At 42.7% G+C, this 16,212-nt stretch overlaps 1 protein-coding gene across 3 annotated transcripts in view; it reads right to left on the bottom strand.

The window, feature by feature from the left end:
- Nucleotides 1–16,212, bottom strand: part of APAF1 (apoptotic peptidase activating factor 1) — a 195,766-nt gene that overhangs the window by 114,249 nt on the left and 65,305 nt on the right. For all 3 annotated transcript variants that reach the window (XM_073556887.1, XM_073556884.1, XM_073556886.1), the window contains exons 14-15: nucleotides 11,320–11,445; nucleotides 4,075–4,203 (exon numbers count right to left, since the gene is read on the bottom strand). In XM_073556887.1, coding sequence (XP_073412988.1) covers nucleotides 4,075–4,203; nucleotides 11,320–11,445 — 255 coding nt within the window. The remainder of the gene's footprint in view (nucleotides 1–4,074; nucleotides 4,204–11,319; nucleotides 11,446–16,212) is intronic.

The raw sequence follows: 16,212 nt of genomic DNA, 5'->3' as shown, positions 1-16,212 counted from the left end.
GCGATATGACACGGTCAGGATCGCTGGTACATTGTTAAGTGGTCGCTAGTGAGCTGCCATACAGGCAGATCTCACCAGCGACATCGCTGGGGACGGGGGTCGCTACTTACCTGTCACACTAGGCGATCCTGCGTCCTCCCGCCCGGCTCCACGCTCGTCTCTCCACAGGAAGCGCCGCAGGAAGCTGACGACGAGAAACAGTCCTGGACGTTCTAGCGCGATCAGCGATAACCAGCGGGGGAGCAGGTCATAGGTAAGTATCACACACAGCGATATCGCTAGCAATATCGCTATAACGTCACAAGTTATAGCGATATTGCTAGCGATATCGCTTAGTGTGACAGTACCTTAAGATTAGCTATTTTCTCCAGCATAGTGCTGTGGTGGTGCCTAGGTCTTTCTTTACTAATTTGAATTCCCAGATTACGTCTTTTATATGGGGGAGAACAAGGCCAAAACTCAAGCTATCCACCCTACAAACGCCAAAGAAGGGGGGAGGAGCAGCACTACCGGATTTTTTTCTGTACTAACTGGCTGGACAGGCCAGAGCTATAAATAAGTGGATGCCCGGTGATCATCTTCCTAATTCTGAAAGCCATCTGCTTCATGCCGCACGTGCTGATTGCCCACTGGGTTTTTTGGAGTTGGAGAGGGTAAATGGCCCACGTCTGTTGCCTATGCTTCGTCTGGCAAGATTAGTGTGGAGACAGATTAAGAGGGTGGTTGGATTTAGCGATATCATAGCTGTGATGCCCTTATGGAATAATAGTTATTTTCCGACACTGCTTGTCCATCCGTCTGCCAAAGTCTGGTCTCAATACAATGTTTCTACGATAGGAGATCTATGCGACTGTGGTACACTATTATCCTTAGAACAAGTACAAGCTAAATGCGATGTCCTGAGGTCACAATTCTTTCGATATCTGCAACTGAGATCGGCCTTTCAATCGCACATGAGATATGTGGGTGTGAATAATGCTATCTCGTCTCTACCCTTGATAGGCATTCTTAAAGGGCCTGTCACACTACGCGATATCAATAGGAATATCGCTATAACTTTTGACGTTATAGCGATATTGCTAGCGATATCGCTGTGTGTGATACTTACCGCCGACTGCTCCCCCGCTGGTTATCGCTGATCGCGTGAGAACGTCCAGGACTGTTTCTCGCCGTCAGCTTCCTGTGGAGAGACGAGCGACGAGCATGGAGCCGGGCGGGAGGACGTCAGGATCGCCGCGTCTGACAGGTAGGTAGCGACCCCCGACCCCTGCGATGTCGCTGGTGAGATCTGCCTGTGTGGCAGCTCACTAGCGACCACTTAGCGATGCACCAGCGATCCTGACCGCGTCATATCGCTGGTCGGGATCGCTGGTGCATCGCTAAGTGTGACAGTACCTTAAGTCACAGGGTCCCCAGGGTCTCGTCTCCTCTCTTTCACATACATGCTGTCGGTGGGGGCGGGATCTGCCATATGCTTGGTTAGGGGGAAATGGGAAAGGCTTATCCCTGATACACAGGGGGAGGAGTGGGAGGAAATCCTGGAGTCACAAACTAAGGTGTCTCCGTCCATTAACAACAGGATGATACAACTCTACATTATAAACCAATCATATTTGACTCCGGCCCGACCTTTTAAGATGGGCCAGTTCCAGTCTTCGGAATGTCTGAGATGCCATACATTGGATGCAGATTTTATCCACATGATATGGCAGTGTCCAATTATAACACATTATTGGAAAGAAGTGACATCATTATTAACCTCCCTAGTACAAATTCCTGTTCCCCTGAGCCATTGGTTTGTCTGTTTGGGGTGTGGGATGATGAGACATGGGGACATTATACGGGGATTTTCTTGCGGGAGACGTTGTTCATGGCACAGAAGGTACTGGCATTGCGGTGGATGGGGGGGTTCGGATCCCTCCCTTAGGGCCTGGATTGAATTGGTAAATTTGATTATACCATATGAACGTACGCTGTATCAAAACAGAGGATGCCTGGGTAAATTTGAGAAGATATGGGAGGTTGAATTCCTCTCATCTCACGTTGTAGGATGGAGATATTGCATGATAAAGAGTAAACTATGTGGACACAGGCTGCAAATAGTTGTTGTTTTGTAGTTATAGTAAAGGTTTAGAGGTTTTGACAGGCTTTATTGTTTGAATAATACCGTGCAGACTGATGTAGGGTAAACTGACATTATATGTTTTATTCTGTAAAGAACTGGTATAAATACACTGTTTGACATTAATGCTTTGTGAAACATATCTGCATTGTATGGTATTTATCATCATCACCAGTTTGTATATTGTATATCCTGTCTGTGGTTTAATAAACGAATTTAAATTAAAAAAAAGTCAAATCTTCTTCTCATGGATCATGCTGACGTGTAGGGAGAATAGTTATTACAGACCGAGATGAAGGTTACGTGATTTCAGCCGTTCCTCCTAAATATTTATGAATAAATTTAACCGCTATGTGTCACCAATCCTCTTGTCAAAGGACATTGTCAGCACTGACTAAACTAGAGCATATTATATAGCGACACATACTTTTGATCAAGGGACTGGTAATGAACAGTTATCAATTTATCCATAATTTTCAGTAAAGGGATTTTCCACACATTGTTTAGAACTGCAGGTCCGCGCCATTCATTGGAACAGCAGCTCATCTACGGTAGAAAGATCAGCCACTAAACAATGTGCCAAAGTGGTGGTGCTTCGCTCTGTCACACTGTTCCCATCCAGCCGCTGTCGGAGGTGCTAGCAGATGAGAATTGGGGAAAACCCGATTTAATGGGTATGCGGGTGTATAATCTATTAAATCTAATATAAGTGTGGGTGTTGTCAATATTCTTCTAATTATAATGATCTTCCCTCGGTCTTATAGTTCCTCTATAGTTCAGGCAGTTACTACTCTAAATCATGCATAGTTTAAGATGAATACCCAGTATATGTGAAGATAAAGTCCAGATTTTGGATCTTTTTGGCACGGATTTGACTGCAAATCGACCAGGAAATTCATGTGCGCTAAATGTGGAATCTGTTACAGATTTAGTAGTAGACTTCGGCTTCACTCACATATCAGTGATTTTTCGCAAACTGCTTTTCATCAGTGTTTGGTCAGAGTGTCATTTTTATCATCAGTGTTTCATCAAGGATTCTCTCATGTGCCAAATATTGTATGGGTAATTTTGATCCATGATTCGAACAAAAAAAACAAAACTGTGACATGTGAACAGCAGCATAGACTACATTGGGTACGCTTCCTATGTGAGAAGACACGGATATCTTGGTTCTACCATCAAAAACATGGACATGAAAAACAGACACCTGAGCATGCAATGCAAAAGATGAAATTCACAGCGACAATCTGGGACAATTCAGTGCAAAAGTTAGCATGCTGCGGGCTTAAAAAAAAGCAAAAACACATGGATGGGGTTTTTAAAGCTCCATCCATATGTAGAGTACTGTGTTTTGCAGGGGATCTTCAGAGCAGAATCTGCACCACAAATCCACGGCAATAGTGTAGCAACCTCATTGGTTGTGGAAGGTCGACTTTGCCGTCTTTTTTACCATAGTAGTAAATGCTCTTAGCCATACGAATTGCAGCAAATGTAGATTGAAAGAAGTAATTATAACTTTATAATTTGATAGCCTTTTCCCTTTTACCCACCAGGAAATAATACATATATCATTGTAATTAATTTCATTTAATTTGGCCTTAATGCCAGCGTTCTATTGGCTGGCGTTAAACCACCTGTACACAGGATACGAGTCAGCTTAACAAGTGATATTTACTGTTAAAAATCCTTTGGAATTCCAGGATCAAGCGGACTAACAGCAATTATTTCTGCTTTGCCTTACAGACAACATAAGTGTATAGTAATTACAGCACCGTTACTTTCTGCCCCAATGAGCTGGCACTGCAATTACTGAAGAAGAAAACAAGTGAAAATGTGCCTGTCCAAAATGGCAGTGCTATTCTTTCCGCCTGGCTAAAAATAAAAATGAGGAACAGAAACTGTAGCAATAATAATTACAACTTAAATATAAAGGGGAAAAAAGGCTGACATACTTTGAGCAAGCAGTCATGGGAACAAGTAGCAAGAAGAGGATAGCCTCCATTGGTGAACTGGCAGCAACTGACCGCCTCTGTGTGTTCATCGTAATCCCGGATCAGCTCCCCAGTTATCGCGTTCCAAACCTAAATCAAATGAATAAAGTCAGATGTGTACAATGAAAGCTCTTAAAGAGGACATATAATACAGGTATTCAAAGAACAACATTCTATAACACGGGTTTTATGTAGGAGGGGATACATGCGGCCAGTAGACACAGATCAGAAAAAAGTTTTGATTTAAATTCGCGCACAAATTGGATCGCTGATCACCATGGAAGACGCCCTGGACTTATTCTGTCCACAGCAGATCTGGGCGGTGTGTGCAGATGAGGAGAAAGCATCTGTGCGATGGATTTCCAGATCCAGTAAGCTTCACTGTTTAGCAATATGGGGTTGTCAAATACATAATGTGCCCTTTATAATTATCTATTTTTAACCCCTAACCACTTTTGTAATTTTATTTATTTTTTTTTAAATACCCTACTCTTCTCACGATTCATGCCTTTTTACGTTACTTCCTGTGATGTTTCCTTTGAGGGGAGACATCAGAAAGATGACAATGATGTCACTTCCCGCAGTGTCTATTAAACTCCGCCTTGAAACAGGAAGTTATCAGGGGGAAGTGCTGCAGTCACTTACAGTTTTTTTTCATTGCCATTGTCTGACGACATCCAAAATAAATAGCATTGATAGAAGTTATGGGAGAGGTGACTGCAGCGCCGACACACTTCTATCACAGTAGACCTGCAGCTTGTTTCTCTAAAACAGGACGTCATCGGGGGACTGTGATAGAAGCATGGTGAGTGACAGCAGCGCCAAACCCTGATGACAATTTATTTGAGGGTGTTGATAGAGGCTGACAGAAGAAGTATGCCAGAGATCTAGTCACCATTCCCATAACGTCTATCAGCGCTATTGATTCTGGATATCATCAGAGGTAAGTGACTGCAGAGCTGCCCCTTGATGACATCCTGCCCCAGGGGGGCAGATAGATGGGAGAAGTGACTGCATGGCCATCCTCATGATGACATTTCATTTGAGACTCCCATTTAGCTGTAGGACAAACCCTTTAACAGTAATGTTTACTTAGTGATAATTAATGTAAAGACATGCTAAGCAAAATGAGACAGAATTCTGACTTTCTCTGCACCAAAAAAAAAAAAAAAAAAAAAGAACAGAGTGCACACCCTGCAGCAGTTTTGAAACATGGCAGCTATGAGGAGTCTTAAAATGCAACGCGTACAGTAATGATCATGGTTTTGTATAAAATATTGATTTAAAAAGGCAACAAACACCTATGAGAAGGGAAAAAAAATATTTTTACATTGGCTTGTTGATCATTTTAGTTCATAAAATTGCAATAAATTTCAGGCTGCAATCATCATTCCAAAATTCATTTTCAGGCCCCCCTCATATACAGTTCTCAGTCTTCTCAAAATATCAGATTTTTCTCTCGTGGGAGTCTTTCCCTGAGTAATACATGCTGGATGTGAGCAGGGTGTGTACGCAGGGAGCTGCGGTCTTTGTTTCTTTTCATGTATCAACACAGCTTCAGAATTACACTTATATCCTTAAATGTGCTGCTTTCCTCCTTGTTTATAGCCTGGTTTCTCTGCCCTCCCTCATATACTTTCCCCACTCTTCACTGCATATCTGTCTACAGTAGGGGTCCCACACATGCGGCCTCTGAAGTTGTATCCTGCCGCTAGAGCAGGATACAACTTCAACTAAATGTGCATCCTCGAACACACATTACATTGAAATACATTGCAGAGTAAAGACCGTCTCTCTGCACCACAATACCAGCCAGCAGCCAATCAAAAGCCAACAGCTGCAGGCACATCACAGGCGGCTTATGATGTCACTGCCACGCAGCGCGACAGCTGTAGAGGAGAAGAGAGTTGTTTGCCAAGGGCAGGTGAGAAGAATTAATTGATTTTTTTAAATGTATATGTGAAGAGAAGCAGAATGAAGGACATTACTACAAGATGGAGACCAAGATGGGGTCACATTACTACAAGATGGAGACCAGGATGGGGTCACATTACTACAAGATGGAGTCCAGGTTGGGGCACATTACTACAAGACGGAGACCAGGATGGGGGTCACATTACTACAAGACGGAGACCAGGATGGGGTCACATTACTACAAGACGGAGACCAGGATGGGGTCACATTACTACAAGACGGAGACCAGGATGGGGTCACATTACTACAAGACGGAGATCAGGATGGGGTCACATTACTACAAGACGGAGACCAGGATGGGGTCACATTACTACAAGATGGAGACCAGGATGGGGGCACATTACTACAAGACGGAGATCAGGATGGGGTCACATTACTACAAGACGGAGAGCAAGATAGGGCACATTACTACTAGACGGAGATCAGGATAGGGCACAATACTACTAGACGGAGATCAGGATGGGGGCACATTACTACTAGATGGAGAGCAGGATGGGGGCACATTACTACTAGACGGAGAGCAGGATGGGGGCACATTACTACAAGACGGAGAGCAGGATAGGGCACATTACTACTAGACGGAGATCAGGATAGGGCACATTACTACTAGACGGAGATCAGGATAGGGCACATTACTACAAGACGGAGATCAGGATGGGGGCACATTACTACAAGACAGAGATCAGGATAGGGCACATTACTACTAGACGGAGAGCAGGATGGGGCACATTACTACAAGACGGAGAGCAAGATAGGGCACATTACTACTAGACGGAGATCAGGATAGGGCACATTACTGCTAGACGGAGATCAGGATGGGGGCACATTACTACTAGACGGAGAGCAGGATGGGGGCACATTACTACAAGACGGAGAGCAGGATAGGGCACATTACTACTAGACGGAGATCAGGATAGGGCACATTACTACTAGACGGAGATCAGGATAGGGCACATTACTACAAGACGGAGATCAGGATGGGGGCACATTACTACAAGACAGAGATCAGGATAGGGCACATTACTACTAGACGGAGAGCAGGATGGGGGCACATTACTACAAGACGGAGACCAGGATGGGGGCACATTATTAGAAGATGGAGACCAGGATGGAGTCACATTACTTCAAGATGGAGACCAGGATGGGTACATTACAATATGAGGACCTGGATGGGGGACATTACAACAACATGGGGGATATTACCACAAAATGGGGACCAGGATAGGGGACATTACTACAAGATGGGGACCAGAATTACTATATGGGGCTAATTGTTAGGGTCCCGTCACATTTAGCGATGCACCAGCGATCCCGACCACGATACGACCCGGTCAGGATCGCTGATGCATCGCTAAATGGTCGCTAGCGAGTTGCCAAACAGGCAGATCTTACAGCGATGCAGCAGCGATACAGCGGTCATTACTTACCTGTCAGACGCGGCGATGAAGACGTCATCCCACCCGCATCCACGCGTCACTCGTCGGAGCCAGCAGGAATCGGCCGACGACAAAAAACGGTCCAGGACGATCTCGCGCGATCAGCTATAGACAGCGGGGAGCCGGTCGGAGGTAAGTATCACACATAGCGATATCGCTAGCAATATCGCTGCTGCGTCAAAAATCGGTGACGCTTTAGCGATATCGCTAGCGATCTCGCTTAGTGTGACGGGGCCTTAAGACAATATTACTGTATGGGCCAATTAGTTGACATAAATAAGGGGAAAAAAAATTATGAAAAACTTTAAAAGAAAAAAATTCTAAATAAAAAGTAAAAAAAAAAAGAAAAATATTGTCATTAAAAATGCAATTTATGTAAAAGCAAACAAACGGAAATTCTATCACAACATCTGTAACAACTCAAGCTATAAAACTGTACCACAAGCCAAATGAAAAATAACATTTAATAAAAATTTGCCAAAAATGTTTAAAATAAATTGTAAAAAGTCTTATAGAAAAAAAAAAAAAATTGCATCACTGAAAAAGTCATTCTACAAAATCAATTTCAAATTTTTCCAATGTGTGGCCCATATACCCAGCCAAGTTTAAGATCCCTGGTCCACAGTTTCCTCCCTGCTGGATTAACATTAAAGAACAGCAAAAAAAACCTCATCTCCAAATGTATGTCATCAGTGGACACTAAAAGTGCCGGGTCCTGATGATGCTAGGAGCTTGGTAAACTTGCAATCATTGTTTAATCAGTTCCTAAGACCTACAAACATACTTAAGTCGGAGCATGATTGGAACTGTAGATCACATCAACAGTGCTAAAATACAGTCCTGAGGATATTTACTGAACTGGATAGGTGATGACCAAGATGAATTCTTCTGGCAGCGGTTTAAAAAAACAATTTGCAATAATAAAACAAATTGTAGATTAATATTAATTTTGTAAATGAAAACTTTTGAAATGAAACCTAGCTTAACCTCAAAAGCTATACCACTAGGTATAAGCAATTTTTCATCCCAAAAAAAGTTTGCATTGGCCTGTATCTTTAACCCCTTACCTAAAGACTGTTTTCACCTTCCTGACCAGGCCAATTTTTACAATTCTGACCAGTGTCACTTTATGAGGCTATAACTCGAACAACGAATCCCACTGATTCCAAGATGTTTTTTTCATGACACATTGTACTTCATCTTAGTGGTAAACGTAGGTACATTAGATATGATTTGAGTGTATTTGTGAAAAAAATTGGAAACTTAATGAAAATTTTGAAAAATTCACAATTTTTTAGCTTTAAAATTTTTAACCCTTTGTCAACAGGTTTTTTTCTACTTCATCTGAGAGCAGCATGATGTACGAAAATAGACCCTGAATCCAACGATGTATCACTTAGTTTACTAGGTGCCGCCGTTCTGACACAGAGTTTTTAGATTTAGAATGAAGCAGAGGTGAGAAAGCTAACCCGCCCACACCAATCTTTGTATGCACATAGCTACAGACAGTGAGCTGCTTATCACAGAAGGGGGCGGAGTCAGACTTGGGCTCAAACACTATTATGTGACAGAGCATTGATAAGCTATTGGAGCCAAATGGTCAGTTGTGGACTCCATATACAGAGTACTTACTGTCAGAACAGAATCCCACCTCAAGTGACTCCATTTTGGAAATTACACCACTCTGGGAATTTACGTACAGGTGTAGTGACGACTTTGACTCCATTGGTATTTTCCAGAGAAACAGCAATGGACGTTGATGAGTGAAAATTGCCCAATAGTGCCCAGTATATTGTAGTACCCTGTAGGTTGTAGTGCCCAGCAGGTTGTGGTGCATGTACATTATGCCCAGCTCGAGCTTCTGGAGACATGCAACTCAAACTAAGCGGGCATCGTTACAGAAATGCCAAACATGTGGACGCTAAATGTGGATCCTTATTCTGGTATGCAGGGCTCCCATCTCTATCCTGATATGCATGACCCCATCCTTATCCTGGTATGCAGGGCCCCATCTCCGTCTTGGTATGTATGGCCCCATCCTTATTCTGGTAGGTTTGGCCCCAATCCCTATCCTGGTATGCATGGACCCCATCTCTGTCCTGGTATGCATGATCCTCTTCCCCATCCTGGTATGCTTGGCCCCCATCAGAAAAAAAAAATAAATTCTACTTACCTTCCCTGCGTGTCCTCACAGCGTCCTGCTCCGGTGCCAGCAGCTGCTTTATGCTTGTAAGCAGCGCATGTCAGTGACATCTTGCGCTGCTTATAAGCCGCCAATGACAGCTAACGGAATACTCACTGTTCTCCACAATAAAAACAATTTTATAGAAAAAAAATAGTTTTTGCATGGCCTTATTCTGACAGCCGTAGCTATTTCATTTTTTCACTGGCGGAGCTGTATGGGTTTGCTTTTTGTGGGATGATTTCAAGAATACTATTTCACTTTACATACAACTTTTTGATAGCGTTTTATTACACTTTTTTGTCGGCTGTAGGATGAAAAAAAACTTGTTTTCTAGGTTACTGATTTGTTATTTTTTTAGTGTTCACTGTAGAGGTTAAATAGTGTGACCGTTTTATAGATCGGGTGATTTCAGATGCGGCAACACAAAATATGTGCACTTTTTTTTTGTTGTTACATAAATAGATGTACGATATGCATCCATTGCAATGCATTACACTTTCAGTACTGCACTGACAGAATGCCTTTTAGACCATGCTCTGGCATGGTCTAACAGGCCACCGTAGCTGACAGACCCGGAGGTCATTGACCTCAGGTTGCTTTGACAACCATCAGCAGCCTGCGATTACATCATGGGGATGCCAATCGGGTGGAAGAGGGAGCTCCCTTCTCTCCTAGCCTAATGATGTGATCGTTATTGATTGCAGCATTTAGAGGTTTAAACAGCTAAGTGCAGGGAAGGTATCGCCCCTGGCTATGACAGCCAGAGCTCGGCTATCACTTAATTGTACAGGCATAGATCCTGTGTACCCACACGATCACCATGACGTATCGGTATGTCCATTTACAGGAAGTACTTACAAGATACGACATACCAGTATGTCATATGTCGAGAAGCGGATAAACAAGCACTAATCGAGTTATCACTTTGACTAGTGTTTATTCTAGTACCTATGCAAATCTAACATTATACAAACAATTGCAGCATGTTTTCCTAAATGAATTTGCCTAACGCATTTATTACCAACCTTGGATATTGGATATCAATATAATGTAACCATCATGTTGGCACAGTGGTTAGCACTGTTGCATAGCAAAGACAAACTGATTGGGGCTCACAATGCTAATTTCCCTATGGGGACAGTGATTAGGAAGTCAGTAAAGTGCTGTGGAATTATTGGCGCTATATAAGTGAGTAAAATAAATAAATGTGTTTTGTATACAGAGCATTACCCATCAATGAGACATCCGGGTGATCTTCATATAAGAAGATTATCACTGTCAGAGATATGTAGAGGTAGTATTGTACTGTCTCAGCTTTGTAAAGCAGTTGTGTAGTCGTAGTAGAGTATTAATAAAATATAGACGAGTATTAATAAAATTGCCTTGAACCAGTACAACAAACCTATTCTGCGACATATATAAACCTAATATAAGCATTGTGGATGGTAGGGACGTGTGTGGACGTTCATCAGTATTTTCCACCTTTATTACCTCCATCATTTACCAATAGGACCTGACTGCCTCATGTTCTGGTTCTGCAGTGCAGTGAACTGGTATTTTAACCATGTATTGAAAGTATGGATTGACAAATTACATGACAATTGATGTTACCTTCACTTTTTTATCGGCTGAACAGGTTGCTACATATCGGTCATCAGACGAGAAAGCACAGCACAAAACTTCTTCATCATGTGCAGTTATATTAAGCAGATTTTCCCCTGTTGCACTTTTAATGATCTAATAAAAAAAAAAAAAACATGTTTGGATTAGCAGTCCTGCTAGGTTACAATATGTAACAATAAAAATATGTTCATATGTTTTTAGAGGTGGCAGCAATTAAAGGGATTCTGTCACTAGGCTTTTGCTACCCCATTTGAGAGCAGCATGATGTAGGTGCAGATACCCTGATTCCAGCGATGTGTTATTTACTTTGCTGGTTGCTGCATTTTTGATAAAATCCCTATTTCAACTGCTGCAAATGCAGAGCAGACATCACTGATTAGCATAGTGTACACAGAGAGCTGCCAATCAGTGGTGGGAGTGGGGTTATACAGAGCTCATGAATATGGAGACTACATGGCAGCAGGTTTACTAGTCCTCTAATGACAATCTCCTGCTGATAAACAGTGATTTTATCAAACCTACAGCAAGCAGCCCAGTACGTCATACATCTCTAAATTCAGGGTCTCTCTCTACATTATGCTGCTCTCAGATTAGATCGTAAAAACCTGGTAACATTCCTTTTAACCCCTTCCCAACCTATGATTTATAGGTACGTCATAGGTTGCTTCCCCCTCTTTGATATGGGCTCTAGCACTGAGCCAGCATCTTTCCTGTCACATGACAGATGATGCACCCGGAGCTGTTAACTTGTTAAATGCCGCTGTCAATTTCTGACAGCGGCATTTAACATGCACACGCCGGAAGCATGTCATTAACCTTGCCCATCAGCGCCCGTCAAATGACTGGAGGGTGGTGATGGGCTGGCATGACTACTGGGGGTCTGCAGGAGAACCCTCCCCCCGTGCAATGCACCCGCTATGTGTAGCACAGGTGATCAGAAGATCACAGCTTCATGTCTCTTAGGGAGACTATTGAATCAAATGAAAAAAGTTAAAAAAAAGTTGATAAAATATTTAAAAAAAAAAAAAAAAAAAATCTAAAAAGTTCAAGTCACTCCCCTTTTCCCCATATGTAAAAAACAAACAAACACATATTTGGTATCGCTGCGTTCAGAAGTGCCCGATCTATCAAGATATAAAAATAATTAATACAATCGATAAACAGTGTAACGAAAAAAAATCAAACCGCCAGAATTACGGTTTTTGGTCACTGCTACATTGCAATAAAATGCAATAACGGGCGATCAAAAGCTTGTATGTACCCCAAAATTGAATCGATAAAAACGTCAGCACGGTGCACAAAAAATAAGCCCACACCCAACCCAAAATCATGAAAAATGGAGACGCTACGGGTATTGGAAAGTAGCAGCGCTTTTTTTTCCTTCAAATTTTGAATTTTTTGTCACCACTTAAAGAACCTAGACATGTTTGGCAACTGTGACCTCGAAATTACCTGGAAAATCATAATGGCCACTCATTTCTAGCATTTAGTGAACATGGTAAAAAGAAACCCAAAAAAACTATTGTGAAATTGCACTTTATTTGCAATTTGACAGCACTTGGAATCTTTTGCCTGTTTTCCAGTACACGATATGGTGAAACCAATGGTGTCGTTCCAAAGTACAACTCACCCAGCCAAAGACAAGTCCTCACATTGCTACATTGACGGGAAAAAAAAAAAAAAGTTATGGCTCTGGGAAGAAGGGAAACAAAAAAGGAAAACACAAAAGTGGAAAATGCAAAGGTGGTGAAGGAGTTAAGATAGGAGTTCAGAACACAACTGAGAACCCTTGAAAGGCCACCTCTACAGTCACAGCAGCAGTGCCACCATGAAGACCGCAAGGGGGTGGCCTAGGTGGTGGAGAGGTGAGTGGAGAAATTTATGGTATACTCTGTGGATATGCCATAAATGTCTAAGATGAGAATACCCCTTTAAGCTGGCCATACAGAAGACATTTGTGGATCAACAGCTATTTCTCCTGACTCCACCATAGGCCTGTTTCACACTTCAGTTTTTTTGAGAGAGAGAGAGAGAGAGAAAGAGAGAGAGAGAGAGAATATTTTTACCGTCCGCCAAAAATGATTTCAGGGTTAAATTTCCGGCTGAGATCATTCCTCCGGGCATGCGCAGGACAAAAATGCGGATCCTTCAGCCAAAAAAACCTTACAAGCTCCGTCCGGGCATGTCGGCGGACGCAAAAAAATTGGCGGCTCCACAAAAAAACGGATCCGCCGGATGGCCATCCGTCAAGATCCGCCAGTCAGTGGGAAAAAAAACGGATCCGCCAAACAAAATGGTGGATCCGTTTTTTTAGGAAAAAGGCTGATCTTGACTGATGGAAAAAAACTGAAGTGTGAAACAGGCCATAATAATGTACATTTCAATGGGAAACAGAAATAAGCTATTACCACAAGTAGCACGGCCCTTGGAACCACAAAAACGAAATATAAGGAGTGTTGAAATCCAATAAATCCAGTCCATTGAGCTTGGTTATGTTTAGACAGCATTTATTAGATGCCTATGACCAACTTTATGTTGATTTTACATTTGCATGTCTCTGCAGCACTAAGCATTATTCACATGTCATAATTAGGCGAGCATTTTACACCTATATTTGTAAGTCCAAAATCAGAAGTGGACCCTACAGAGAGAAACTATTAGGCCGGGATCACACATGCGAGAAACTCGGCCGAGTCTCGCATGTTAATATCGGCAGTGCCGCCAGTCCTCAGGTCAGAGTGCGGACGCATAGCAATACATGCAGCCGCACGCTCCGATCTGAGTGCCGGCGGCAGTGCCGGATATTAGGCTATGTGCACACGTTGCGGATCCGCAGCGATTTTGGACGCGCAGAATTGCATCAAATCCGCAGTGTAGTGGACAGCCCATGTAGACAATGGGAAATGAAGAATTGCTGTGCACATGCTGTGGAAAAATACGTGCAGATTTGCAGCGGGTTTTTTCCGCAGCATGTCAATTCATTTTGCGGATCCGCAGCAGCGTTTTCAGTCTGGCACAGCGTTCTCTCTCTCTCAGAAAATTACGTAGGATAATCTGCAACGTGTGCACATACCCTTAACATGCGAGACTCAGCCGAGTTTCTAGCATGTGTGATTCCGGCTGATTTTGGCTTGCAAATACCGATGACACACTGACGAATGAAAAAAAAAAAATGTAAAAAAAAAAATTTTGATTGTTCAGCGGATCTTAGCTTTTTTTTATGCGACTCCAACTGATAAAACTGTTACTCTCCATTGGTTCCTTCATGAACATTTTTATCATTAAAGGGATATTCCCTATTGCACCTAATGATCCTGTTTAATTCATAACAAACAGATGCACCTATGGCCCTGTCTGATAACGCCCACTTAGACTTAAAGGGGATATTCAGGGCTTTGGGCTTTTCATCTATGAGGCTAAGCAGTTTCTAGCTACCTGCCTTTTCTAGCCTGCAACAATGTTGTCAGGAAAAGGAGGTTTTGTATGACTTTTGGACGCACACGGCTATCACATGTGCAGGAGGGCTTATCTTAGTTATCCCACCGCTGCCAACAATGTGACGAAAACAGCAAGCTAGTCTTGCCCTAACAATTTATCGCAGGGGTTTATTGTAGATATCCCACTGCTGCCACAATATGTCACAAACTGCCGGTGTTATGGAAATATATATGTATATGTATTTCATTTAGATCTCACTTGCCTGCTATAGGCTATATATTGCTATATACCCCATATACTCATGTATTCTTATATAGCCATATGCATACAGATACATATTCACAGTTTGAACCTTATAACTAGTTGGTGGAAGTTGACCTGCTACCCAGTCATCTCATGATAGCATTGTCTTCTGACCTGAGAAATATCTAGCAGACATAGGGAATAAGGAAGTAAGGCCAGATGGTCCTGCCGATATTGGAGACTTGCTGACGAGTGCAAGACTCCGGACAGTAAATCACGTGGTGTCTAAGTAACCCCAGGTCGGACACCCATATATGTTCATGTATTTAAACTGACCAATTAGATTAGAAGTTCAGCCTTTATGTTAATGAGTAACCACTCCTTTCTGTACAGCTGATAAAACCAAGTATATTCAATAAAGTTTCCAGAGTTCTGCTGGAATGAGTTGTTGCTAACCAAGTGTAGCTTTCTCTTTTCCTTTGAGCGCTCAATAAGACTCTGTCTAATTAGGACAGGCCACAGCACGCATATCTACCCATATAAATTTCTACATCACCGGGATTTATGTATATCCCATTTTCCAGTTCCACTTTGGAACTCGCAGCTCACCGGCACCCCCCTTACCCTCAGGTCAGTCAGAGAACTGCACCTAGGATAATTAGTCACCGGATGGGATACTTGTTGTGCAATGGCTATTAGGCCCACTTGCAGTGAGGGAGTTATAAATGCTTTGGCCGCAGCCACACAAGCAGCTTATAAAACCCGCTCAGTCACTGCCAGCGCTACCCACCTAGCCAAAACACACTTCGCTGCCATAAACTCGCAGCGTTTTATCATCAAATGATCAGATTCTAATGTTAGTCTATGAGAGTAGCTGAGCACATTTTGGAGACAAAGAGACCCCCTCCTGTGAGGCGGGAAACCAGTCTGGTAATTCAGGTTACACTGAATGTGTGTGTGCAGGCAGAGGGGGAAGGGGAGGAAGGAGCTCACACTGGAGTTTCACGTTACAGTCGAGCAGAGGGAGAAAAAGTTGCAGCTGTGACAGGCAAAGGAAAGGAAGTGGGGGGTCAGACCTCCACAGCTGGGCACAGCAGACTCCTGACTGTTCCAGAAAATGTGATCAACACGTCATATTTTACATTATCGTTACAAATGTGTTCTGGCTTCAATTGACCTTATATCAACACAGCAGCTCTT

Source organism: Dendrobates tinctorius, unplaced genomic scaffold (genome assembly GCF_039654945.1).
Source record: "Dendrobates tinctorius isolate UK_male_01 unplaced genomic scaffold, ASM3965494v1 ptg000241l, whole genome shotgun sequence".
NCBI classification, from domain to species: Eukaryota; Metazoa; Chordata; class Amphibia; order Anura; family Dendrobatidae; genus Dendrobates; species Dendrobates tinctorius.
The sequence above is the reverse complement of the archived record's forward strand: the minus strand, read 5'-3'. Positions and strand labels throughout refer to the sequence as shown.